This window comes from Ictalurus punctatus, chromosome 4 (assembly GCF_001660625.3).
Source record: "Ictalurus punctatus breed USDA103 chromosome 4, Coco_2.0, whole genome shotgun sequence".
NCBI classification, from domain to species: domain Eukaryota; kingdom Metazoa; phylum Chordata; class Actinopteri; order Siluriformes; family Ictaluridae; genus Ictalurus; species Ictalurus punctatus.
In genome coordinates, this window is record NC_071284.1 from 20,338,938 (window position 1) to 20,365,826 (window position 26,889).

At 40.2% G+C, this 26,889-nt stretch overlaps 1 protein-coding gene and 1 long non-coding RNA gene across 2 annotated transcripts; both read left to right on the top strand.

Annotated features, from left to right (window-relative positions):
- Positions 1–5,456: 5,456 nt before the first annotated feature.
- LOC108264037 (ATP-sensitive inward rectifier potassium channel 1) lies at positions 5,457–11,671 on the top strand. The gene is made up of 2 exons (XM_017465332.3): positions 5,457–5,808; positions 8,847–11,671. Exon 2 carries the CDS (start codon positions 8,870–8,872, stop codon positions 9,986–9,988), a length of 1,119 nt encoding a protein of 372 aa, XP_017320821.1. The 5' UTR covers positions 5,457–5,808; positions 8,847–8,869; the 3' UTR covers positions 9,989–11,671.
- Positions 11,672–24,431: 12,760 nt separating this feature from the next.
- On the top strand, positions 24,432–26,386 carry LOC108264198 (uncharacterized). The gene is made up of 3 exons (XR_001812344.3): positions 24,432–24,577; positions 24,673–24,824; positions 24,911–26,386. It is a non-coding gene; the product is annotated as an uncharacterized LOC108264198 (long non-coding RNA).
- Positions 26,387–26,889: the final 503 nt, after the last annotated feature.

Consider the following 26,889-nt stretch of genomic DNA (forward strand, 5'->3'; position numbering starts at 1 on the left):
AAGTCTCATTAAGAAATACCCATCACTTGTTTCTGATAACCCTTCTTGTACTACAGTCCTCAAGCATGATATTGATGTCGGTGATCATGCTCATGTTAAATAAAATGCTAAAAGGGTTAATCCTAATAAATGTGCCATTATGAAAGTGAAAACAGACTATTTGAATGACAACGGTCTTGCTGTGCCTAGCTGTAGTCTCTAATGTTTACCCTGACTGCTAGTTCCAAATCCTAACAAAAGCTATTGGTTCTGCACAGATTATTGAAAAGCCAATGCTTTAAATAAATCAGACTCTTTCCCCCTTCCAAGAACAGAAGATTGTGTTGCTTGAATAGACAGTGTGAATTTTGTTACAAAACTGCATCTTCTAAATCTATCTTCTATCTTCTACTGGCAAGTTCCACTCACCCAACTCATGCACCCCACTCTGGTACACCAGACAGGTTCCTTCAATATACAGTCATGACTTTTGGTCTAAAAACATGCACCAGCTACATTTCAGCGTCTAATGACTCGGGTCCTAAGTGCAGTAGATGATTGCAAAGACAACCTTGATGATGTGATTGTTTTTATAGATACTTGGGATAGCCATATTTGTACCTTAAACACTGTGATTTTGGTTAGATACTTCACTTTGTGTAGAGTTAGAGGGAATTTTGATTATTATTTTTTACTGGTCGGCTTCAGAAGCTTTAACCACTTTGAAACAAAATAAAAGAGTGAGAATAAAATACAAAGCAAAGGCAATCTAGGACTGTATGTTGTGGTCTGACCTAGACCAGATCATAGCAAAGGTTTTAGATATCTCTGGGCAGATTTACTGTTTTTACCATAGCATTAACTAAACTCCTTGGCTCCTTACCCAACATGATTTTTGCTGGTAGACAGTTTAGGCAAGGTTAAAAAGTAACCTCCACAGTGTTTTGGTGAAATATATTTATGTTTTCTTAAAGTACACTATATGGCCATTCCAGATAGAACATCCCATTCCAGATTTAACACCTCCTTTGTTGTTAAAATAACCTCCACTCTTCTGAGAAGGCGTTCCTCTTAATTTTGGAGTGGCGGTGAGGATTCGCCCATTCACAAGAACATTAGTGAGGTCAGGCATTGATGTTGGGCGAGGAAGTCTGGAGTGCAGTTGGCATTCCAGTTCACCCCAAAGGTGTTAGGGTTGAGGTCAGGGCTCTGTGCAGACCACTTAAGATCTTCCACAGCTTTGGGAAACCATGTCTTCATGTACCTCACTTTGTGCACAGGGGCATTGTTATGTTGGAACAGGTTTGGGTTAAGCCCCTTTGTTCCAGTGAAGGGAAATTGTAATGCTACTGTATATACAGCCATACTATCCAATTGTGTACTTTCAACTTTGTGGCAGCAGTTTGGGGAAGAACCACATAGGTGTGATGGTCAGGTTTTCCACAAACTTTTGCCAATATATTGTATGTTATATAGAGAAAAGGCCAATTTTTACCAAAACATTATTATTATTATTATTATTATTATTATTATTATTTTTTTTTTTTTAATGTTTTCCGGAATTCAGACACAGCAACATTCTACTGATAGCCATACAATTTTGTCCTTTAACTTAAAATGAAAAGACAATACAGATTTCTAAAGCTCTGATATCCTCAGCCATCATTTAAACCAAACTGTAAATGCAGAATCATCTTTAAAATATCACAAAACTTCACCGAACCCATTCCAGTAATTCAGCTTCAGACTCAAGTTGGTCTGTAGAATTCTCTTCCTCTTCCTTCTGTGAAGCAAAGCATTATACAGAGAGCCATTTATACATTCCAGACATCTTGCAACATCCTGAGGTTTGCCCTGTTCCAGTTACATGAATGATGTGAAAAACAAGTAAATGTTTTCAGATGAAAGACATCTTCCTTCTAGGTGTTGCACTTTAACAACGTAACCTTGTAAAAACAAGCCTGAACAATACTATTAATATGTTTACCAGAAAGCATACCAGACAGAAAGAATACCTCTCTGTACAGTTTGTGCATACCTCTATTTCACTGTTTGAAATATCCACTTCCACGCTATGGGAGCCACAATTAAATCTATGGTCCTTCATAGAACTGAAGCTGTTACCATTTCATATGAATTCTTTTCCGTCACAGCCCTTTGTTTGCGGAGTTTGCATGTTCCCCCCGTAGTCCAAAGACATGCATGGTAGGCTGACTGGCATGTCCAAAGTGTCTGTAGTGTATGAATGTGTATGTGATTACGCCCTATGATGTATTGGCACCATGTCAAGGGTGTATCCCGCCTTATGCCTGATGCTCCCTAGGATACGCTCCAGGTTCCCCGCGACCCTGTAGGATAAGCAGTATAGAAAATGGATGGATGGATGGATTATTTAATATAATACTATTTTACTTATACTTTTCTGTCCTGCATGTATTTCCAACAGTTAGGATAGGCAGGGTTTAACTGTATCCTTTTAAAATAATTATTGTAGAGCAGGTGATAGAATAGCCTTCCAATTATTGTTTATTTCTAAAATGAAAACCTATTTATTGAGTATTTCATCTACTGTATGATCAGAACACACATAATAATCTGTTCTCTCTGTCAACTGGAACTTTCTGCCCTTGTGACTCACTTTCTGCTGCTACGGTTGGTCCTACATGAACCCTAAAAATTAACACCTTCCAAAAAAAGCCTCACCCCTATGTCAGTGTAAGATAGATATCTTACTTGAATGCTGTAGACTTGTACCTTCTAACAACTGCTACTGTAATCAGAAGTACTATCCCAATACTCACAATATGCTTATACTGTACTTACTATCAACTTCCTATCAGTACTGTTTACACGTATACTACTCACTCACTCACTCACTCACTTTAATTAATGGCTTTATGCTGGTCAGGGTTGTAGTCGATATGTAGCCAAGCTACTGGCCATGAGACATTAATACACCCTGTTTTTGGTAAGTGGAAGGAAACCAGAGAACCCAGAGTAAACCCATGGGGACCCTGATGTACCACAGTACTGCTCCTCCTATACAATTGTGTATTTTAATGATTTATAATCCTAGTATTGGTGTCACCCAGAAGAGGATGGGTTCACTTTTGAGTCTGGTTACTCGTCTTCCTCATGTTGTCTCAGGGAGATTTTCCTTGCCACTGTGAACTTTGCCTTTCTCATTAAAGGATCTATATTACACCAGGATAAAAATTTTGTGAGCTGTATTTTAATAAAACAAAATCACTTTGTGATTGAGGTTGTGGGAGGGGAGGGGTTGGAATTTATGCTCAATGCCCCCAGATAGCTGTGATAACAACATATCAGAGTAATCAGAGGAATAATAATATAAATTTGTTGTAGGTCAAAACTGTATGCCATTCTTTAGTGCACCAGGCAGTGTACAGTACATAACAATTTTGTGTAATAAAATATTCCTGTAATTAATTAATTTTGTGTAATTAAAATATTATTCAGTATTTTTCCTTCACGCTTTCTCGTTATTCTTTTTGCTGGTCTTGAGAAATAAGATTTCTGTGAGATTGAAATGACAACTTAAGATTAGTTTAATGGCTTTACAGTTACATTATGAATTACATTTGTGACTACCTCACCATATTTATAAATATGCACAAAAATTAATAAATCACAGTTCTTTTCACCTGCAGAAAGCATACCTTAAGTTTTGCATTAACATGAACCATTATCTTAATAGGAGATTGTTCAATAGGAGATCGCTGTGGATGATCATTGCTCATTAAATATTCAATAAATACTGATTGAATTCATCTTGTTTTGCAAAACAGTATACATGCACACTACTCATACAGAACACATCAGCATTACTCATGCATAATTAGAACAGGTTTTGAACAAAAGCCACACTGAATTCAAACTGAATCTCTTGTAAACCAGTTGTTCAGCATAGCATCCACATCAAAGGTGTTTTTCATCAGTCTGACTACACCAGGTCTCTTTTGTACAACCCCAATTCCAAAAAAGTTGGGACACTATGTAAAATGTAAATAAAAACAGAATGCAATAATAATTCTCATGAACCCATATGTTATTCACATCATAGATCACATCAAATCATAAAAAACACATCAAATGTTTAAACTGAGGAAATGTACCATTTTAAAGAAAAAATAAGGTAATTTTGAATTTGATGGCCGCAACACATCTCAAAAAAGTTGGGACGGGGCAACAAAAGGCTGGAAAAGTAAGTGTTAAGCCCAAAGTATACTTAATTTTTTATGCGTACGCTAGGAACAGTATACAGTACGTGTGATGCAAATTTCGTCCTCAGCAGAGTACGTGCGTGCTGTATGCGCGGCGCCAGATTTATCTAACCGTGCGTACTTTGTACTCGCAGGTCGCACATGCGCATTAAATTCTTTTGCACTATTTAATTGTACCACAAGTTGGTAGCAGTGACCCAGGTTGGTTGATTCGCAAGGTAGTCAAAGAAGAATGGAATAAATGGAAGAGATGGAAACGAGTGCAGGTTAGAAAGTACCTGCATTTGCATAATTCTAGTCTTAAAGAGTATAAGAATTTGTATATGGGTGATAATCGTTGCGAGAAATTGCTCAAGCATTGTTCTTCATGTTGTTGTGATTCTTCTTCATTGTTGTCTTTCACACCAGAAGACCTGCTTTACTGCTCTGTACTGACTCTTGTAGGCCAGGAGGGGTAATGCAAGTTGTCGTAATGTGCATGTGTCAACTGCTTGTGTACGTGTACATATCAAATGGAGTATACGTTGAAAGGTTATACGTACGACTGTGTGCATACGCTAGCATACCCGTAAAAGAACGAAGTATACCAGATGCTTTACTAAAAAGAAACAGCTGGAGGTATATTTTGCAACTAATTAGATTATTTGGCAACAGGTCAGTAACATGATTGGATATAAAAAGACTCTCGTCTCTTTGTTGTATGTTGTATGTATGTACATATATATGGGTGATGATACAAGAATTGATTTTCACCAACAGTATTACATCATAGCAAAAGTATTATTAATATTTTATGCTCAGACACATTGTACTTTACAGGCTTAACTGATGAGGAACTTGGAGATGGGGAAATATCCTATTGTTTCTGTTTTTGCGCTTGTGAAGGTAGGATTACACTTAAATTAAGCTTCTCAATAAGCACACATTTCTATTTTTATTTCTATTACTTTGATATTTATAAATGAGATGTGTCTTTGAGATAATTTGATTAAATATGCTGCTAAACACACCTGTGCTTAATAACGTGGCAGAACAGACTATTCATGGAGTGAATTTTACTGATATTATTATATAAACTATTGAACTGTCTCTAAAACTGACCTGGAATGTGTTATTCTATAACATTATATACATAGAAAGTCTTCAAAAACTAACCGATCAATAATCTAAAGCATGTCATTACCTTAATCACTCCACAATTTCTGAATTTTGTAATATTATGAAATGCTGATTTTGTCTTGTGAAACTTCATGATTGTTGCATAAAACTTTAAAGGTACATCCCTAATGATTTGTGTTTACAATGAACAGTAGCTACTCAGTGAACAGTCTTAAAAGTAGGAGGGTGGATGGACAGGGTAGGGCTGTCCCAGATCTCAGAAACAAGGTGAAAGAAGCATACTTTTGGAGTTTGTGAAAGACAGAGGAGTGACTATTGAGACTACATTCCTGTGAGTAAGTAGAATAATGAATGATATATTTGATATATCTCATTGAGATATGAATGATCAAAATTACGGACCAAAAAGGAAGAAAGACATCATTTCAATTTTTACTTGGATATCCACTAAGAGCTTCTATAACAGGTAAGTAAATTCTTCATTAAAAAAACAAACAAACAAACAAACAAAAAAAAACATGTTGAGTTGCTCTTCATCAAGTTCAAAACTAATCAAGTAGAAAGAAAGGGAATGCCTTGAACAGAGCCTGGTATCATTTTATTTAAGTAGTGTCTAAGCAAATATTTTCTTGATGAGTCTGTTGGCTACACCCCACTAAGCTATTGAGTGATAGAACAAGCACTACTCAACCATAGGCAATGTATCCTTTTGTTGGGCAAATTAGAAATTCCCTTTGTGTCCCAGCTGTTAGAGATACACCGTCTGAGCTGGGACATGGGACAGTTTAAAACTGTAAAGATACTTTACTTTACTGAAAATATTTTTACTTCAGTATTCCAAAAAAATAAAATGACCTATGTATATTCTACCTCTATTTTCAATGAAATGATACATATATTAAACACTCAAAAGACAGCTTCCTAGAATTCCCCAAGAAACTCAAATTTAGATTGAATCAGATTTCTGCTTTGAATGTTAAATATTCTGGCACATGCTTATTATTTGTTATGGGTGCACCTTTGGAATGGTTCCATGTAAATCCTTCCTGGTTAATGCAGTCCATTTTACAAGGTGTTGATAGATTCTTTGGCATGCACACTACTCCATATTCCATAGTTTACCCTATACTCATTCTCATGACTGTTTATTCTATTCTGTTCAAACATTATCATGTCATACATACAACAACAATCAACCTGAACTGGAAGAGATTTAATTGTGTCAGATTACTGAGATAATCCAGTCTACACTGGAGAGAACAGGGTTTCTCAGAGTTTTCTCAGGGTCAACCACAATAAAACTGTCCAGCTAAAAATGTGCCCAAATAACTTATGTACTTATACATTATACTGAATAATCAATATACCTATGGTTTACTGTACTACTTGTTTATTGTTTAAGAACAGTTGAGAATCTCTTTTTCAAGGTTAACATTAAAGATATGAGAATAAATAGGGGTTAAAATGTGAATAGTTGGGAAGTTGTGAGTGGGTTGTGCTTGAGGCTATGCTAGGGGTTATAACCTACCACCCTTTAGTTAGATAATACTTTATTAATCCCCAGATGGAGAAATTAGGGTTTAGGGTTGCATCATCAATGTGACTCGAGGAATATCTTGGCGGATTAGTGTACCCGAAGAACAAGTATAGAGCCAGACTCATGGTTGAAGATAGTTTGCGTCTTTTCCTCAGCCACGATTGAACCACCTCACAGCCTCTATCCAAGAGCAACCATCCCACTGAATGAGTAGTCAGAAACATTGGGTAGTGGGAGAGGCAGGGTCTAACAAGCTAGTGGGCTGGGGTTGCACTTGGAAAAAGGTTCAGAACTGCTGCATTAGAACATTAGATTTTTAGACTTGTGGGAAAATGATACAGTGGGGGAAAAAGTATTGAATGAGTCAAATTTAGTTTCAGTAAATATATTTCCAATGAGGCTATTCACAAGAAATTTTCACCAGACTTTGGTATGAATTCAATAAATCCACACATATAAAGAAACCCAAACATTAGTCCATAAATGAAGTTATGTGTAATAAAGGGGAATGACACAGGAAAAATGTACTGAACATGCTAACTGAAATTTATTTAACACTTAGTGGAGAAGGCTTTGTTTGTAATGAGAGCTTCAAGATGCTTCCTGTATGCCCATTCTTCTAAACATAGTTTCTTTAAATCTTGTACAATTGGATTCAAGTCAGGTGATTGACTGGGCCATTCTAATACCTTGATATTTTTCTCTGAAACCAATTGAGAGTTTCCTTTGCTGTATGCTTTGGATCATTGTCCTGCTGGAAGGTACACCCATGTCTCATCTTCACCATCCTGGTGGATGGCAGCAGATTTTTCTCAACAATCTTCTGGTAAAGGGCTCCATTCATCGTTCCTTCAATTAGATGAAGTCTGCCAGTACCATGCGACAGCCCCACACCATGATGCTTCCACCTCCAAACTGTTGGTATAGTGTTTTAAGGGTGGTATGCAGTGCCATTTCTTCTCCAAACATGGTGTGTAGTATGACGGCCAAAAAGTTAAATTTTGCTCTTGTCTGACGAGCCAACACTCTCCCAGTATTCCATAGGCTTGTTCAAATGAGCTGTAGCAAACTTTAAACAAGCTTTGACATGCCTTTTCTTTAGTAATGGAGTTTTGCGGGGTGAGCATGAGCAGTGGAGTGCATTGCCTATTGCTTTCTCTGTGACGATGGCACCTGCTGCATCCAAGTGTTTCTAGAGCTCTTTCCGAGTGGTCCTTGGCTCTTGGGCTTCTCTTCTGATTCCCTGGTCAGAAATCTTTGGAGGAGCTCCTGTGCATGGCCAGTTGATGACGGAGTGATGTTGCTTCCACTTGTGGATAATGGCCCCAATGGTGCTTACTAGAGGATTCAGAAGTTTTGAAATACTTCTGTATCTGATTCCATCTATATGTTTTGCAACAATAAGGTTGCGAAGGTCTCGGGAGAGCTCTGTGCTTTTACCCATCATGAGATGTTTCTTGTGTGACACCTTGGTAATGAAAAGCCTTTTTATCGACCATCAGTTTACTAACCCAGCTGATATTAATTTGCACAAATAGGAGGTATAATTACTTACAGATTTCAGCTGGTTCCTTACCTTGCCTTGGAGAACTGCTTTTTCTTAGCATGTTCAATACTTTTTTCCTGTCATTCCACTTTATAACACATAACTTTATTTATGGACTTTAATGTTGTGAATTCTTTATATTTCCCAATTTCTTGAGTTAATACTGATGTCTGGTGAAAATTTTGTGTGAATAGCCTCTTTGGAATTATATTTACTGAAAAAATGTTGACGTGTTCAATAACTTATTTAATTTGTTACAATTTACGGTACAGTTTATGAAGTAGTAAACACAAATTCCCAGAGTAATGTAGTTCATGGTAGACTTAATCTATGCCCTGAATATAGGCTATATTCTATTATAAAATGATATTTTTTGCAGTGATATACTGTATATGACTATACCTATGTCATCTATTCCTAGACTGAGATTCCTGTCATTTGAAAATGATGTGCTACCTAAGACAGATGCTCAGAAACTACCGGGCCAAACGCAGACTTTGTCAAAAACGCTTTGTGACCAAGGATGGCCACTGTAACATTGAATATGGCAATGTGAGGTACAGCAACTTTTTTGCCTATGTGCTAGACTTCTGGACCACCTTTGTGGAGATCCGTTGGCGGTTTGTTTTTGTCTTCTTTGTGGCCTCATTCACTCTCAGCTGGTTCATTTTCGGACTCCTATGGTATTGGATTGCCCGCAACAATGGAGATTTAGCATGGCAAAATCCATCAGCTAACCACAAAGTATGTGTACGTAATCTCTTTGGACTGACCACTGCCTTCCTCTTCTCCATGGAAACACAGACAACTGTGGGATTTGGGGGGCGAGATATCACCCCATACTGCCCTAGTGCTATTGTTCTCATCGTTATCCAGATTCTTGTGGGTGCAATCATTAACTGTTTCTGGTGTGGAGTGGTCATGACCAAAATTTCTCTGCCCAAGAAAAGGGTCAAGACCATAGCGTTTAGTCAGATGGCAGTTATCTGTCCAAACAGAGGAGTTCTCTGTTTGCAGATAAGAGTGGCTAACTTGCGTAAATCTTTGATGATTGGCAGCCAGATCTACGGAAAGCTGCTTAGAACAACAGTAACTCCTGAAGGTCAAACCATCATCCTGAACCATGTCAATGTTGACTTCTTTGTAGATGTTGGAAAAGATAACCTGTTTTTTGTATGTCCCTTGACCTTATATCATGTTATTGACAAGGCAAGTCCATTCTTTGAGATGTCAATGGAGTCTTTAAATCAACAGGAGTTTGAGCTGGTGGTATTTTTGGATGGAACGGCTGAGTCCACCAGCTCTTCTTGCCAGGTCAGGACTTCTTACCTACCTCAGGAAATTATGTGGGGCTACAAGTTTCTGCCCATCATCTCCTGCAGAAAGGAGGGAAGGTATCATGTGGACTTTTCCAATTTTGCCAGAGTGGAGCCAACAGTGACTGCCAGCTCAGCCAGATGCATCAATGATGATAACCATCATTATCACTGCTCCACTAATGGCTTTGATAATCATGGCTTTGTGGTCATCGACATTGACAATCCTATCAATATTAAAATGTGAATTTTGAGGTTTTATCTCTGGGGGTTTTGATTATTTTGATTCACTTATCTTTGTTTGTGATACCTTATATTTCAAATTATAAATTTTAATATGAAGGCTTCTCAAAATTGTAATAAGTCAAGAAATCCATTTAAACATGTGAGCGCACAGCTTTATAGTACACATTGTTAATTGATTTTATATTATAACATGTACACAACCTGGTTTTGTTTTATGGTCTTACACTACAAATGATATTCAATTTCAAAAAATTGTGGAGGACTTCATTTTTGTACTGTTATGCTAAAATAAAATTCTGATCCATGTAAATGCTGAGATACAGTACTGTTCCAGAGTACTTGATCTACATGAATCAGTCCTAAGACTTTAGGTTCAAAATTGGGTTTTCATTGCAATTACTACTACTACTATTACTACTACTGTTACTACTACTGTTATTATTAAGTATCAGGACAATAACATAAAAATTAGATGTTGCTTTTTCTGTTTTTTTCTACAACTATCTTGCACATATTATTGGTCAAACAGATATTTGCTTTATCCAGGATTTAAATGGAAATTTAATGGATCTATTGGAGTAGTTCAGGGTATTCTCAACTGCTGCACTCATTTAGCCAGTCATGGTCTGGGCCTAAAGTCCCTGTGTGTTTTCCCTGTGTTATTTCACTTCCTCGTGTTTCCAGTATTTTGTCTCCCTCATTTCTCTCTGTGTGTGCATGCGTGCGCACGTGCGGGTCGGGGTCTCTCTCTCTCTCTCTCTCTCTCTCTCTCTCTCTCTCTCTCTCTCTCTCTCTCTCTCTCTCTCTCTCTCTCTCTCTCTCTCTCTCTCTCTCTCTCTCTCTCTCTCTCTCTCTCTCTCTCTCTCTCTCTCTCTCTCTCTCTCTCTCTCTCTCTCTCTCTCTCTCTCTCTCTCTCTCTCTCCCCGGTCCAGTGGTTTCCTGTTGCTTACACCTGTCACTCTCCTTTAGTGTTTTCCCTGTGCTCAAGGTCCACAGCTCACTCAGCCTGCCTGCTCGCATCCTGCTATGACCAGCCCTGCTTCACTTTCTCTCTTGCTCACCAATTAAGGACTTGACACGAGTTCAAGCCTGGCCTTGTGAACCACTAAACTGGGCATCAAACCTCCACTTTGCCGACCCAAGTTCGAATCCCGGCCTCGACCATGCTCTTTCTCACACAATCCTACCTACACCAACCTTTAATAAAGCCTGTTTAACCTCAACCCTTGAATCCTTGTTCTGCTTCTGGGTTCCCTTGTGCCTGTGGATATAACAGCCATGGTCTGAGGTTTTCAAAATTCAGACAGTCTGGCTGTTTCCTCATTGCCACTCACAGTCTAAACAGTCCTTATGAGAGAATTAAGAATGATACTTTTCTTTAAGCCTCCAAAAGACCATTAACTATACATTCTTAACATTATATCTGAATTATCTTAATATTACAAATATTTACATTTATTCATTTGGCAGATATGAAAGTAAGGTGTTACGACCCAGTCTAGGTTGGGCCACAATATACAATAAAATAAAATAAAAAAAAGAGGGTTGGCGAGACCAGGATTGTGTTTGCTTTGTTTAAGTCTCACCTTTTATATATACAGTGGTGTTCTCTTTAAAAGCCGAAATGCATTTTAAAAAACAGAATTGTGTTTTTATTTTAATTATTTCAAAAGAATAGGTTGAACTGGTATGAAACCGCTATAAAATATCATTAGATTTGGCGGGCCAGATTATATTATTTTTTTTACATCCCGGCGCGGGCCGGACTGAGGGGGAAGGCAGGCCTGAAGTGGCCCGCTGGCCGGGAGTTTGAGACCCCTGATATACAGTATCTCACAAAAGTGAGTACACCCCTCACATTTTTGTAAATATTTGATTATATCTTTTAATGTGACAACACTGAAGATATGACACTTTACTACAATGTAAAGTAGTGAGTGTACAGCTTGTGTAACATTTTAAATTTGCTGTCCCCTCAAAACAACTCAACACACAGCCATCAATGTCTAAACCTCTGGCAACAAAAGTGAGTACACCCCTAAGTGAAAATGTCCAAATTGGGCCCAAAATGTCAATATTTTGTGTGGCCACCGTTATTTTCCAGCACTGCCTTAACCCTCTTGGGCATGGAGTTCACCAGAGCGTCACAGGTTGCTACTGGAGTCCTCTTCCACTCCTCCATGATGACATCACAGAGCTGGTGGATGTTAGAGACCTTGTGCTCCTCTACCTTCCATTTGAGGATGCCCCACAGATGCTCAATAGGGTTTAGTCCATCACCTTCACCCTCAGCTTCTTTAGCAAGGCAGTGGTCATCTTGGAGGTGTGTTTGGGGTCATTATCATACTGGAATACTGCCCTGTGGCCCAGTCTCCAAAGGGAGGGGATCATGCTCTGCTTCAGTATGACACAGTACATGTTGGCATTCATAGTTCTCAATGAACTGTAGCTACCCAGCGTCGGCAGCACTTATGCAGCCCCAGACCATGACACTCCCACCACCATGCTTGACTGTAGGCAAGACACACTTGTCTTTGTACTCCTCACCTGGTTGCCGCCACACACGCTTGACACTATCTGAACCAAATAAGTTTATCTTGGTCTCATCAGACCACAGGACATGGTTCCAGTAATCCATGTCCTTAGTCTGCTTGTCTTCAGCAAACTGTTTGCGGGCTTTCTTGTGCATCATCTTTAGAAGAGGCTTCCTTCTGGGACGACAGCCATGCAGACCAATTTGATGCAGTGTGCGGTGTATGGTCTGAGCACTGACAGGCTGACCCCCCAACCCTTCAACCTCTGCAGCAATGCTGGCAGCACTCATATGTCTATTTCCCAAAGACAACCTCTGGATATGACGCTGAGCATGTGCACTCAACTTCTTTGGTCGACCATGGCGAGGCCTGTTCTGAGTGGAACCTGTCCTGTTAAACCACTGTATGGTCTTGGCCACCATGCTACAGCTCAGTTTCAGGGTCTTGGCAATCTTCTTATAGCCTAGGCTATTATGTAGAGCCACAATTCTTTTTTTCAGGTACTCAGAGAGTACTTTGCCATGAGGTGCCATGTTGAACTTCCAGTGACCAGTATGAGGAAGTGTGAGAGCAATGACACCAAATTTAGCACACCTGCTCCCCTTTCACACCTGAGACCTTGTAACACTAACAAGTCACATGACACCGGGGAGGGAAAATAGTTAATTGGGCCCAATTTGGACATTTTCACTTAGGAGTGTATTCACTTTTGTTGCCAGCGGTTTAGACATTAATGGCTCTGTGTTGAGTTATTTTGAGGGGACAGCAAATTTACACTGTTACACAAGCTGTACACTCACTACTTTACATTGTAGCAAAGTGTCATTTCATCAGTGTTGTCACATGAAAAGATATAATCAAATATTTACAAAAATGTTAGGGGTGTATTCACTTTTGTGAGATACTGTACATATATACACAAGTGTTCCACTCGATTCGTAACGGGGCAGAGCATAAACAAAGTCAAAGATGGGCATAAGGTCATACACAGGCGAAATCAACACACGAAAAGCACTTCTCACTATACACAAGGCAATGGCAATGATCTGCCCTGGGATGGAGACTGACGAGGCTTAAGTACACTTCCGGAAACGTGCAACCAACCAATCCTCTCAGACAAGGCCGGAGCGGGCGTGGACAAGATGTGATCATCCAGTAGCAAGCTGGAACATGACGCATACGGTAGGCGGGGCCTAGAGAAGGATGAGGAGACAAAAGTCACCCAGCCCACCATATACACCAGGCATAGACACACAAGTGGCACATAGAGCAAACAGAAATACATTGGAGAACGTAACAAAGGCAGTATACAATACAAGCTTCTTGTTGTATGGTATTGCTCCTCATATATACAGTCCACTCTGAAAGTAGTGGAATGGCAAGGTCAATATTTTTGTTTTTGCTATACATGTTTTGGTTTGAGATCAAAAGATGAATATGAGATCATAGTTCAAAATGTCAACTTTCACTTCCAGATGTGTACATCTAGAAATGTGTTAAACAACTTATAACATGGCACCATTGGTGGTAGACTACTCAAATTTTAGGTGACCAAAAATTTCAGAACAAAGTAAATAACATTAATATTCATTATTAATATCCCTTGCTTGCAATAACTGCATCAAGCCAGCAACCCACTGACATCACAAAACTGTTGCATACTTCTACTTTGCGTACCACAGCTTCTTTCAGTTGTTGTTTGTTTTTGGGGTATCTCCCTTCAGTCTCCTCTTCAGGAGGTGAACTGCATGCTCAATTGGTCTGGTGATTGACTTGGCCTGAGTCTAAAACCTTCTATTTTTCCCCTGACATCCTGTGATGTACCTCAGTAACAACATAAACCAGTAACAATAATCTCATAAACACATAAAAACATTTTTTTTAAAGAATAATAATTTTTAAATCCTTCACAAAAACAAACATCATGTCAAGGCATACAGTCCCCGCTGAAACTTTCATTTTTGTGCTATACACCAAAGACATTTGGGTTTGAGATCAAAAGATGGATATGGGAGCTTAGGATTTTATTTCCTGGTATCTACATCTAGATGTGTTAAACAACATAAAACATAGAACCTTTTGTATCAGACCACACAATTTTTAGGTGAGACAAAAGTATAGGAAAAGATAAGTTAGAGATAAATTAAATTAAATACAATAACGCTTAATACGGTGTTGTGAAAAAGTGAAAAGAAAGAAATCCTAATTTCTTCTGTTTGTGTATATCTCATAATAAATTGTTTCAGAAATTAAAACAAAATCAAGATAAAATGCAACCTGAGTTAACACAAAATACAGTTTTTAAATGATAATTTAAAAGATAAGTTATGTATTGAAGCAAAAGAGTTATCCAATACCATCTGGGCCTGTGTAAAAATGTTATTTGCCCTCTGTAGTTACTAATTCCAAAAATCTATGAAACTGCATTCATAATATGGTTCAGCTTGCCCAGACGCAACCAGGCCTGATTACTGCAAACCCTGTTCAATCAAATCAACACTTAAATATAACTTTTTAAACAGCATGAAATTGGTTAAAAAGTCTTACCCAGTAACACACTATGCCAAAGTCAAAAGAAATTCCAGAAATAATGAGGGAAAAGGCGATCGAAATACATCAGTCTGTGAAGGGTTGCAAACGCATTTCAAAGACTCTGGGACTCTAAAGGACCACAGTCAGAGTCAGTATCTCCAAATGGACAAACACGGCACAGTTGTGAACCTTGCCAGAATTGGCCGACCTTCCAAAATTTCTCCACAGCAACTACTCATCCAGTAAGTCACAAAAGACCCATGGACAACATCAATGGACCAATAGGCCTCTCTTACATCAATAAAGGTTATTGTTCATGACTCCACTATCAGATAGACACTGGGAAAAAATGTCATCCATGGAAGAGTGATGAGGTGAAAACCACTGCTAACCCAGAAGAACATTAAAACTCCTCTGAATTTTGCCAAAACTCTGTGCATGCCTGGCACTGAGTTGTCTAATCAGTGGGAGAGGGCGATAAAGGAGTGGCTGGAAGTGCCAGAGGGGTAGACAGAGACATACATGCACAATGTGTTCCATTTGTGTTTCTGTTATGTTTGAGTTCTGTTTATGATTAAAGTTTATGTTTACGTTCAGAAATCTTCTGAGGAGTTCCTGTGCGTGGCCGGTGGATGATAGAGTGATGTTGCTTCCACTTGTGGAATGTCCCCAATGGTGCTTACTGGAGGATTCAGATGTTTTGAAATACGTCTGTATCTGATTCCATCAATATGTTTTGCAACAATAAGGGTCCGAAGGACTTGGGAGAGCTCTGTGCTTTTACCCATCATGAGATGTTTTTTGTGCGACACCTTGGTAACAAAAAGCCTTTTTATCGACTGTCAATTTACTAACCCAGCTGATATTAATTTGCACAGATAGGAGCTATAATTAGGGAGTGCAGCTGGTTCCTTACCTCGCCTTGTAGAACTGCTTTTTCTTAGCATGCTCAATACTTTTTTCCTGTGTCATTCCACTTTATTATACATAACTTTATTTATGGCCTTTAATGTTATGAACTCTTTATATTTCCAGATTTCTTGAGTTAATACTGATGTCTTATGAAAAATGTGAATAGCCTCATTGGAAATATATTTACTGAAACAAATGTTGATGTGTCCAATACTTATTTCCCCACTGTAACTTGTGAATTTGTGAAACTGTATTGAAAATATCTGAGAGAAAATACTGCTTAAAAAGTACTTATTTTAGAGTGATTCCAACTGCTGATGTTCTTACTTATATTCTCAAGAAAAAACATTTCATGTATTCTTCTTCTCAGTGATAAGCTGGTGTCAGAAACTGAAAGTTGTTCAGCGCCACCTTGTGTACCGGGATGTGTCTGCTTTTCAATAAGCGCCATCTACTGTCAGGAAGTGAATATGCACTTTCATTCAGCACGTCGCCTGCGTTTAACGTGTGGGTGTGAACACAGAAAAGAAAACGTGGCGAAAAACGGACGCATGGGTGTGAACACTTGCATTGACAGCCAAAGGGGCGGGCCTTCTCTCTTTCTCCAAATGAAACTGAACTCTGCAGACATGATCATATGTGAGTTTAATGTCACATGATGATAGTGTGTCATTCAGATGCAGGTTCATGTTCAGTGCTACTTCAAATAAATATTAGAGATGCACCGATACTAAATTTCTCAGCCAATACCGATAACCAGTTAGTCAGAGTAATATCGACCAAAACCGATAGTTCTGCCTTTTATGCCTTCTTTTAAATTAATAATAATTAATTCCACATTTCTGAAAAAATATGCAAATAAAAACTTTATTCTCTCCATTTCAACAAGTTGTTTGACAGTAACTGGTCTCATAAACAGAAAACACATTACTCAAATTAACATAAACACATTAACTAAATTCTGAAGATTAAATTAAGATTTCATAATTTATTGAATTTTATTAATTAGTGGTGCTTGAAAAGCACTACTATTGTTATTGTGCATACTTATTATTATAATAAGTATGTACAAGAACAATAGTAGTGCTTTTCAAGCACCACTATTGTTATTGTGCATACTTATTATTATAATAAGTATGTACAAGAACAATAGTAGTGCTTTTCAAGCACCATTAATTATAATAAAAAGTATGCCGAATAACAATAGTAGTGCTTTTCAAGCACCACTAATTATAATTATAATAAATATGCAGAATAACAACAGTAGTGCTTTTTAAACACCAATAATAATAATAACTAGACCGGTACATTTCCTGAAGAAAATGTGAGTATTGCTTACTGTGGTAAAATTCGGATTGGGCTCCAATACTTTCGAGAGCCGACCGTGTAGGGCGTCAATAGTTTTGCATGCCGGACGCGAAGGGTGCCAATACTTTTGAGAGCCGGACTGATAAGTTGCTAGATGCTTGCTAGAGGGTTGCTAGAGGGTTTTAGCATGAAGCTAACACATGCTAGCATCATGCTAACACATGTTAGCATCATGATAACACATGCTAGCATCATGCTAACACGTTAGCGTCATGCAAAAACATGCTAAAACGTGCTAACATCATGCTAAAACCTGCTAACAACCTCTCGAAAGTATTGGCTCTCTACGTGGGCGGCTCTCGAAAGTATTGACACCCGTGCAGAATTTTGAAAATTCCCATTTTCTTCAGGAAATGTACCGCTCTAGTTAGTGGTGCTTCAAAAGCACTACTATTGTTATTTGGCATGCTTATTATAATTATTATTAGTGGTGGTTATTACTCTTGCATACTTATTATTATTAGAGGTGCTTGAAAAGCACTACTATTGTTCTCCTGCATACTTATTATTAGTGGTGCTTGAAAACTACTACTATTGTTCTCTTGTATACTTATTATTATTATTATTATTAGTGGTGCTGGAAAAGCACTACTATTGTTGTCTTGCATACTTATTATTATTAGTGACGCTTGAAAAGCACTACTATTGTTCTCTTGCATACTTATTATTATTAGTGGTGCTTGAAAAGCACTACTATTGTTCTCTTGCATACTTATTATTATTAGTGGTGCTTGAAAAGCACTACTATTGTTCTGTTGCATACTTATTATAATTATAATTATTATAATTATTCTTCTTCCACTTTTTTTCCGGCGCGTAACTAGTCCCACACCGTTTGTCAGAGATTGACGGGTGAGGTGTCAAATCGATCGGCTTATTGAGGAGAGGTGTGCTATGACTTTTATAAGCCAACGGAATGCTGGAATTCCCGCTACGGAAGCTAAGAGTCGTAAAATTTCCCATAGACTTGCATTGAGTTTCGAAAGTATTGGCCCTCTAAAGAGAAAGCTCTAAAAGTTTTGCCTCCGTACACATTCGGCTCTAGAATGTATTGGCACACGATCTGTTCGGCTCTCAGAAATATTGGCACCCTTTCCGGCCAGCACGCAAAAGTATTGGCACCCCGCACGGCCAGCTCTCAAAAGTACTGGTGCCCTTGACGGTCGGCTCTAAAAAGTATTGGCGCACTACACGGCCGGCTCTAACAATGCTGGTGCCATATCTGTCCGGCTCTCGAAAGTATTGGCGCCCTATGCCGTTGGATCTCGAAAGTATTGGCACCCGTCCCTGTTTCGCCACCGCAAGCACCACTCACATTTTCTTCAGGAAATGTACCGGTCTAGTTATTATTCTTCTTCCACTTTTTTCGGCGCGTAACTAGTCCCGCACCGTTTGTCGGAGATCGACGGGTGAGGTGTCAAATCGATCGGCTTATTGAGGAGAGGTGTGCTATTACTTTTATAAGTGATCGGAATGCCGAAATTCCCGCTACGGAAGCTCAAATTCTGAAAATTTCCCATAGACTTTGTATTGAGTTTCGAAAGTACTGGCCCTCTAAACAGAAAGCTCTAAAAGTTTTGCCTCTGTACACATTCGGTTCTAAAATGTATCGGCACACGATCTGTTCGGCTCTCAGAAGTATTGGCACCCTATCCAGCAGGCGCTCAAAAGTATTGGCGCCCTATCTGGCTGGCTCTTGAACATATTGGCACACCGCATGGCTGGCATGGCTCTGGGAGTAGCACCAGAAAACACTCCCTCCCCCAGCGGTCCTGGCCATCTGGGCAAAATGTCCTCTGCACCACAGAGACGACCTGATATACCCAGCCTGGCTTGAATGTGGAGCGATACCTACTTCACAGCCAGCGGGAGGAACGAAGCTCAAGGCGGAGCCTGAGGGGGAAGCGACGTTCCCCATGACACTAGAGTGGGGAGCGAAGTTGTCCGTGAGGCCAGTGGAGGGAGCGACTGGTTCCAGCCTGGTTAGAAGGTTCCCCTTTGGTGTACCGCATGACAGAGTACATCACATCGAGCAATTCCCTATTGTTTTTAATGAAGGACAATTTTCCCTCATTCTCAACAGGGTAATTCAAAGTGCTTTACATAAAACATAAAAGCAACACAAAGCAACATTAAAAAAAAAAGACATTTAAAGAGAGTTCATTAAAAATAAAAAAAAATAATTAATTAATTAAAACAGGTTAAAACAAAATAAAACGGTTACAGTGCAGCATAAGATATTAATTAAAAGCAGCAGAAAAAAAAAAGTCTTCAGTCTTGATTTAAAAGAACTGAGAGTTTCGGCAGATCTGCCGTTTTCTGGGAGTTTGTTCCAGATATGTGGAGCTTAAAAACTAAATGCTTCTTCTCCACGTTTAGTTTGGTCTCTGGGAACAGAAAGCAGACCTGTCACAGACGACCTCAGAGGTCTGAATGGTTCATAATGTACCAGTAGATCAGAATTATATATTGGACCCAAACCATTCAGAGCTTTATAAACCAACAGCAGTATTTTAAAACCAATTCTTTTACAGAGAGGGAACCAGTGCAACAACCTCAAGACTGGAGTTATATGATCTACTTTTTTTAGTCTTAGTGAGGACCCGAGCAGCAGCATTCTGAATCACCAGCAACTGTCTAATTGATTTCTTATTTAGACCCGTAAAGACATTGTTACAGTAGTCAGAGTCGACTGAAGACAAATGCATGGTTTTTCTAAGTCTTGCTGACACATTAGTCCTCTAACCCTTCGAATGTTTTTTAGGTGGTAGTAGGCTGACTTTGTAACTGTCTTAATATGGCAGTTAAAGGTCAAGTCCGAGTCCATGATTACACCAAGATTTCTGACTTGGTCTGTGGTCTTTAACATTACAGACTGAAGCTGAGTGCTGACCTCTAATCGCTTCTTCTTAGCTCCAAAAACAATCACTTCAGTTTTCTCTTTGAAAATTTTGGCACATCCAATCATTGATTTGTTCAATGCAGTTCCTCACCGCCTGTATGGGATCATATTTCCCTGGAGAAATGGTTATGTAAATCTGAGTGTCATCTGCATAACTGTGGTAACAAATTTTGTTGTATTTCATAATCTGAGCCAATGGAAGCATGTAGATTTTAAACAAAAGAGGCCCCAAAATGGAGCCTTGGGGAACTTTGCAGGTCATTTTTGTAATGTCAGATGTGTAATGCCTATAGACATGAAGTAGTCCCTGTCCCTTAATTAGGATTCAAACCAGTTTAGTACAGTGCCAGAAAGTCCCACCAAATTTTTTAGTCAGTCTAGTAATACATTGTGGTCGACTGTGTCGAATGCAGCACTGAGATCCAATAATACTAAGACTAAAATTCTGCCACTGTCTGTGTTTTAATGGATGTCATTGAAGACTTTAACAAGAGCAGTCTCAGTGCTGTGATTTGGCCAGAACCCTGACTGGAAGACATCAAAACAGTCGTTTAGTTCTAAGTAATTGTTCAGACATTGAAAAACAGCTTTTTCAATAATTTTACTTAAGAACAGGTTTGATATGGGTCTATAATTGCTCATTAGTGACGTGTCTAGATTGTTATTTTTTAGGAGTGGCTTGATGACTGCAGTTTTCAGGGCCCGTGGGAAGAAACCTGAGAAAAGAGATGTATTGACAATTTCTAATAGTTCTGAGGCCATGCAATTAGAAACCTTTTTGAAAAAGCCTGTTGGCAGAATATCAAAGCAACAGGAGGAGGATTTCAGGTGTTGTATAATTTCCCCGAAGTTTTCATGAGTGATAAGATGAAATTGTGTCATGCTAATTGAGTTGTTTTTAGGTGGACACAGAGACAGCACATATCCTGTACCTGACATGGAAACACTGATTGCTTGTCTAATTCTTTGAATTTTGTCAGTAAAGAAAGAGGCAAAGTCATTGCAGGCCCTGGTGGATAAAAAGTCAGAGGCTACTGACACAGGAGGGTTGATTAGCCTGTCAATAGTAGCAAACAGGGTGCGTGTGTTATTATTGTTTTTGGAGATGATGTTAGAGAAGGACTGCCTTGCATTTCTCAGTTCTAAATCATAAATGCGAAGTCTCTCTTTATAGATGTCATAGTGAATCTAGAGATTTGTCTTTCGCCACCTGCGTTCAGCTTTCTGACACTTTCTTTTCAGTTCTTACCAGTGTGGCATTTCTCCATGGAGATCTTTTCTTACCAGAGACCACCTTCACCTTAATGGGTGCAATGGTGTCAATAACATTTGTAATTTTAGAATTGAAATTATCTACAAGCTCATTTACTGAGACCCATAAGAGGGCGGGTGTGGAAGAGAAAGCCTGAATAAATATTTCACTGGTGTTCTCAGTGATTTGTCGTTTTTTGATTACGTCTGTTCGAACTTTAGTATGCACTGAGATGGCACTCTCAAAGAAAATAGGAATGATCAGGAATGATCAGGGAGAGCAACATCAGTTACCACAACCTTTGAGATGTTCAGACCCTTGGAGATGATTAAATCCAAAGTGTGCCCCTTATTGTGCGAGGGCTCAGTCACATGCTGAGTCAGTCCATAGTTATCAAGAACACCACACAGCTCTTTAGTCTCTCTGGGGATTGTCAACATGGATGTTAAAATCACCAACAATAACTACACAGTCAAAGTCAATACAAATTATAGCCATTAGCTCGGCAAAGTCATCAAAAAAGGCTGTACAGTATTTAGGTGGCCTGTACACATTTAGAAATATAGCTCGAGAAGAGGAATTTTTTGCATCAGGCTGTGGCTGACGAGGAACTGATGCTAAATTTGCAGAATCTGCAGAGCGTTTTCTCTTTCTCAGCAGATTCACTGTTCTTTTTTCGCTTACTTATCAAGAAAGGAATTGAAAAAGCTACCAGCACACTGGGCCCTGACTTGTCCTTGTAGGCTGGAGCTCGAGGTGACATCCTCAGCGGGACTGGAACACTGGACGACGTCCTCAGCGGGACTGGAACGCTGGGCAACGTCTGGAGCTCGGAGAGACATCCTCTGCGGGGCTGGAGCTCGGAGGGTTGTCCTCTGTGGGTCTGGAGCTCGGAGGGACGTCCTCTGTGGGCCTGGAGCATGGAGGGATGTCCTCTGCAGGGCTGGAGCTCGGAGGGACGTCCTCTGCGGGGCTGGACAGCTTCCTCAGCAGGACTGGACAGCGGGACAGCTTCCTTGGTGGGACAGGACAGCGGGACAGCTTCCTCAGTGGCAGAGACCTCCCTGCGGGTCTCTGGCTGGAGCTCTGAGGTTGCCAAGATGACCTCGGGCTGGAGCTCCGAGGTCGCCAATTGACCTCGAGCTGGAGCTCCGCATCTGAGACCTCCCAATAGGTCTCAAACTGGAGCTCTGAGGTCACCTGGTTGACCTCAGGTGGGGGCCCAGAGGTCGCCAGGTTGACCACGGGCTGGGGCCCAGAGGGCGCCAGGTTGACCTCAGGCTGGAGCTCCGGAGCTGAGACCTCCCCGGAGGTCTCAAGCTGGGGCTCTGAGGTCACCAGGTTGACCTTGGGCTGGGGCCCAGAGGTCGCCAAGTTGACCTCGGGCTGGAGCTCCAGAGCTGAGACCTCCACGCAGGTCTCAAGCTGGAGCTCTGAGGTCACCAGGTTGAGCTCAGGTGGGTGCCCAGAGGTCGCCAGGTTGACCTCAGACTGGGGCTTGGGAGCTGCGGATTCGAGCATGTTCACCCACTTGGGAGCTGCGGATTCTAGCATGTCCACCCACTTGTAGAAAAGGTGGAAGGGCGGGTCAGGCTGGGGCTTTCCATTGACCACCCACCCCAGTAGATCCAGACCACGAAGATGTCCAGGCCGGTAGAACTCCTCAACAAAGTTCCGTGAACTGGGTGACATCATGGAGGGCAGAGGACCCAGTACTCACCAGTTGCTCTGCCCAGTCCCGGGCCGGGCCGCAAAACCGTAACACCAAGAACCCGATCCACTGGCTCTTAGTAGGCTTGGGATATGCCAGGCTGCAGAAATAAACCTGGCAGCTGCAGAGGAATTCCAGCGGGTAGCTCCCCAATCCTGCAGTCGCCGGTGGGAGTTCGGCGGTGAACCTTTGAGGGAACTGTATGGACTGGAAACGCGGCCAGTAATCCGAGCGTCTCCCAATAACGTGCTCTCCTGCTACTTCCATGGTGTGCGGGGCGGTATTCTGTTACAGAACAAGGCTTGGACAGGGAGTAAGTGCAGGAATAAAGTCTTTATTTACAATAAAGTCAAGGTACTACGAGGCAGGATACAAGGTCTAAACATAAACTTAGTGCTGAAACAAGAAACATGGACTTAAACAGGGCATGGAAACACTACCACTTTTAACTAACTGAAACTTCTCTCTTTTACCTATAAATGAGGCATGAAACACAAAACTTTAAACAAGACTATGACATGAAACTCTTGTTTAACTATGGCCTGCAACTATCGTTTAACAATGACATAACACTCGTTTAACTCTAGCATGAAACACTTGTTTAACTATGGCATAAACACTCGTTTAACTCTAGCATGAAACACTCGTTTAACTCTAGCATGAAACACTCATTTAACAATGGCATAAACACTCGTTTAACTCTAGCATGAAACACTCATTAAACTCAGGCATGAAACACTTGTTTAACTATGGCATAAAGACTCATTTAACTATGGCATGAACTAAGGAACAGGAAACTAGACATAGCATGGAAACATTACCGCCTGGCACCATTACTCATTCCGTCTATACTCTAATACCGTAGCGCCATCTGCCGGCGAGATCGTGACAATATTTTATTACTGTTTTATTTTTAACGTGGCTACATTAGTGTGTGTGTGTGTGTGTGTGTGTGTGTGTGTGTGTGTGTGTGTGTGTGTGTGTGTGTGTGTGTGTCGCGCGCGCGCGTTTTTAGAGAGGTGGAAAAATATATACAAGATGGCTACAACTTGCTCCTGACAGGGATGGAGGAAGGAAGCAAAGGGCAAAAGCAATTTAACAAATGTTTCAGTTACTTTAACACTTCTTCTAGATTTATGGCAAAAAAAAAAAATTAGAGGTGTTTACATTTTTGTTGAATGTGCAATTTTATAAATAAACATTTGTCCTTCACGTAGTTGGGGGGCGGGGGCGGGGGTCGTGGTTAAAACGTCACCCTTATTAACTACGTGGCAAATGGGCTCGCTCCCTACCACAGTATATAAGTGGTTGTTTATGCCTCCCAGAATGCGTTATGGTCGAAAACTTGCCCCTTCCTTTCGTTGCTATGGACTACAGAGGTATGTGTTTTTAGCTTTGCTGCTTAGCTGTTTGATGCTAGCGTTGTCCATTTACCATGCTATTTACTCGTTTATTGTGACGTTGGGCTACCGAGACTGTGCAGGTGGGATGTGCTGCTCCAAACTGTGTAGCATGGTAGTTTAACGCAGCGTCGGGTCGGAGCGCCAGCTGTTGCCGTCACGACTATTAAAGACGCTATCATGAGTTTCGTATGTGCCATCGCGAGTATCATGTCATCGGATCACGGTAGGTAAATCGTTTAGTTCTATTACTCGAGCTAAACTATCTTGCACGCATTCCAAACTGAGGTTGTAACACTTGTTTGTTCTTAGGGACCTCGGTTTTGCATGCGTTAAGGCGGGCTGAGTGAGATGTGGTCATCTGTAAAGCCGCTTTAAGACAATGTCTATTGTAAAAAGCGCTATACAAATAAAATTGAATTGAATTTCGGTATAGCGCCTCCCCCTCACTTGTGGAGCCACATTGGTGCTTGGTTGCTTTGGGGCTGCTTGCTGTTTGGTCTTGCTGCTTCAGTTTGTTTTGTCTTTTACTCTGTGGTCTTGTTCTTTTATTTTATGTTGGTTACTGTCACAAAGCTCGGTTTTCTTTTAGTTCAACTGTGTTCTAACAGTCTTAATCAGTTATGCTGATACTGCTATGTGTTAGTGGTTTTGGTCAGCTTAGGTAAACTTGCTACCTGTACTCCGTATGTGTGAGGGTTGGGGTTGGGTGTTTTTTTTTTTAAACTTCAAAATAAAATGTATATTTGCATGGAAACCCATGCCTCTTGCCTGTTCTAAGTGGAACGTATTTGGGTTATTTCTCACTTTCTCAGGGTGGTAGTTGGTACAAAACGAAACAAGCCGCATAGTTACACGTGGTGTAGTTGTTGCTATGAGACGAGCCACATTGCTACCCGTGGCATAGTCGGCAGGATCTCCATAGTATATCTACAAAACGAGCCACATTGCTACATGTGTTTTGTGTTTTATATCGTTTGTAACAAAAACATGGGGTAGTATAAAAATAATTATGCTGAAAAACAATGAAAACTTAAGTGTTACTTTTTCTACCTGATGCTCTAATATATACAGATTGACATACATCTGCTGTAATACAACACAAGTAGTTACATAGGTTATTCAAGAAAAATTAATGAAGGTATAAATTTAATTGTAACAAACTAAATCGTGCTGGAACCGGAATCTCAGTAAATGTGGGCTAAGGGTCAGTGGAGTGGATAGAGGGTTATAATCTGTTTTACCTGATTCAGTGTATCATTCTTAGATGATGCATAATCTGGAATTCTGTGGTGCTGTGCATCCCTGTTTTTTGGGCTCCAAGGTTGGTGGGGAATAAGAATCATCCATCTTCAACCGCTTACTCCTTTTCAGGGTCACAGGGGAACCTGTAGCCTACCTTGTATCCAGATGCACAAGGGAACCTGGCGCATCAGGCACAAGGCAGGGTACACCCTGGACAGGGCACACATTCACACACCCATTCATACACTACGGACACTTTAGACATGCCAGTCAGCCTACCATGCCATGCATGTAGGCAAGGAGAATAGTAGACATTGTCCCTCCTCCTACACTGAATAAAACATATGCCTCTGTTAATAAATCTATAAAGTCCATGGAATGCCAGACAGACTTCATCTGGATGCACAAATGTAAACCCAACATGTCTAATAGACAGACATTTGGTGGCACAGCCATTTTATTTAGAAATGATGTGATTTGAACAGTATGATGTGAACAGTAATTTGCAGTTAACAGCAGTGCATTTAACCCTGCAGAGAACCATTACAGTATGTTCCATATACATCCCACTGAACCTTACTGTTACACACAAGGACCTAGATGGCCTAGTAGCCAAACTTCCTTCTCCATATATACTCATGGGAGACTTTAATAGTCACAGCACTTTATGGGGATATACCCATTGTGACACCAAAGGAAAGAGGATAGAAGAATTCCAAGACAATCATGCCTTATGTCTTCTAAATGATGAATCCAGCACTTACCTACACCCAGGGTACAGAACACACTTTGACCTAACAATTTGCGAACCTGAATTATTTTTAGACCTTTTATGGAAAGTATGGCATGATCTTTGTGGTAGCGGCCACTTTCCATTAATACTAACTCTAAAAGGAAAAGAAGAAGCTCTAAAAATACCAAGATGGGAGTTTAAGTTAACTGGTATAATTTTCAAACGCTTTGCTACGAAAGATTTAATGAAGCCTCTAAGGATAATCCAGATGCTATTAAACATTTCAGCAGTACACTCATTTCCATAGCAAAGG

Bases quoted from the DNA above. Each gene is read 5' to 3' on its own strand.
- LOC108264037 (XM_017465332.3), top strand. From the start codon at position 8,870: ATGATGTGCTACCTAAGACAGATGCTCAGAAACTACCGGGCCAAACGC.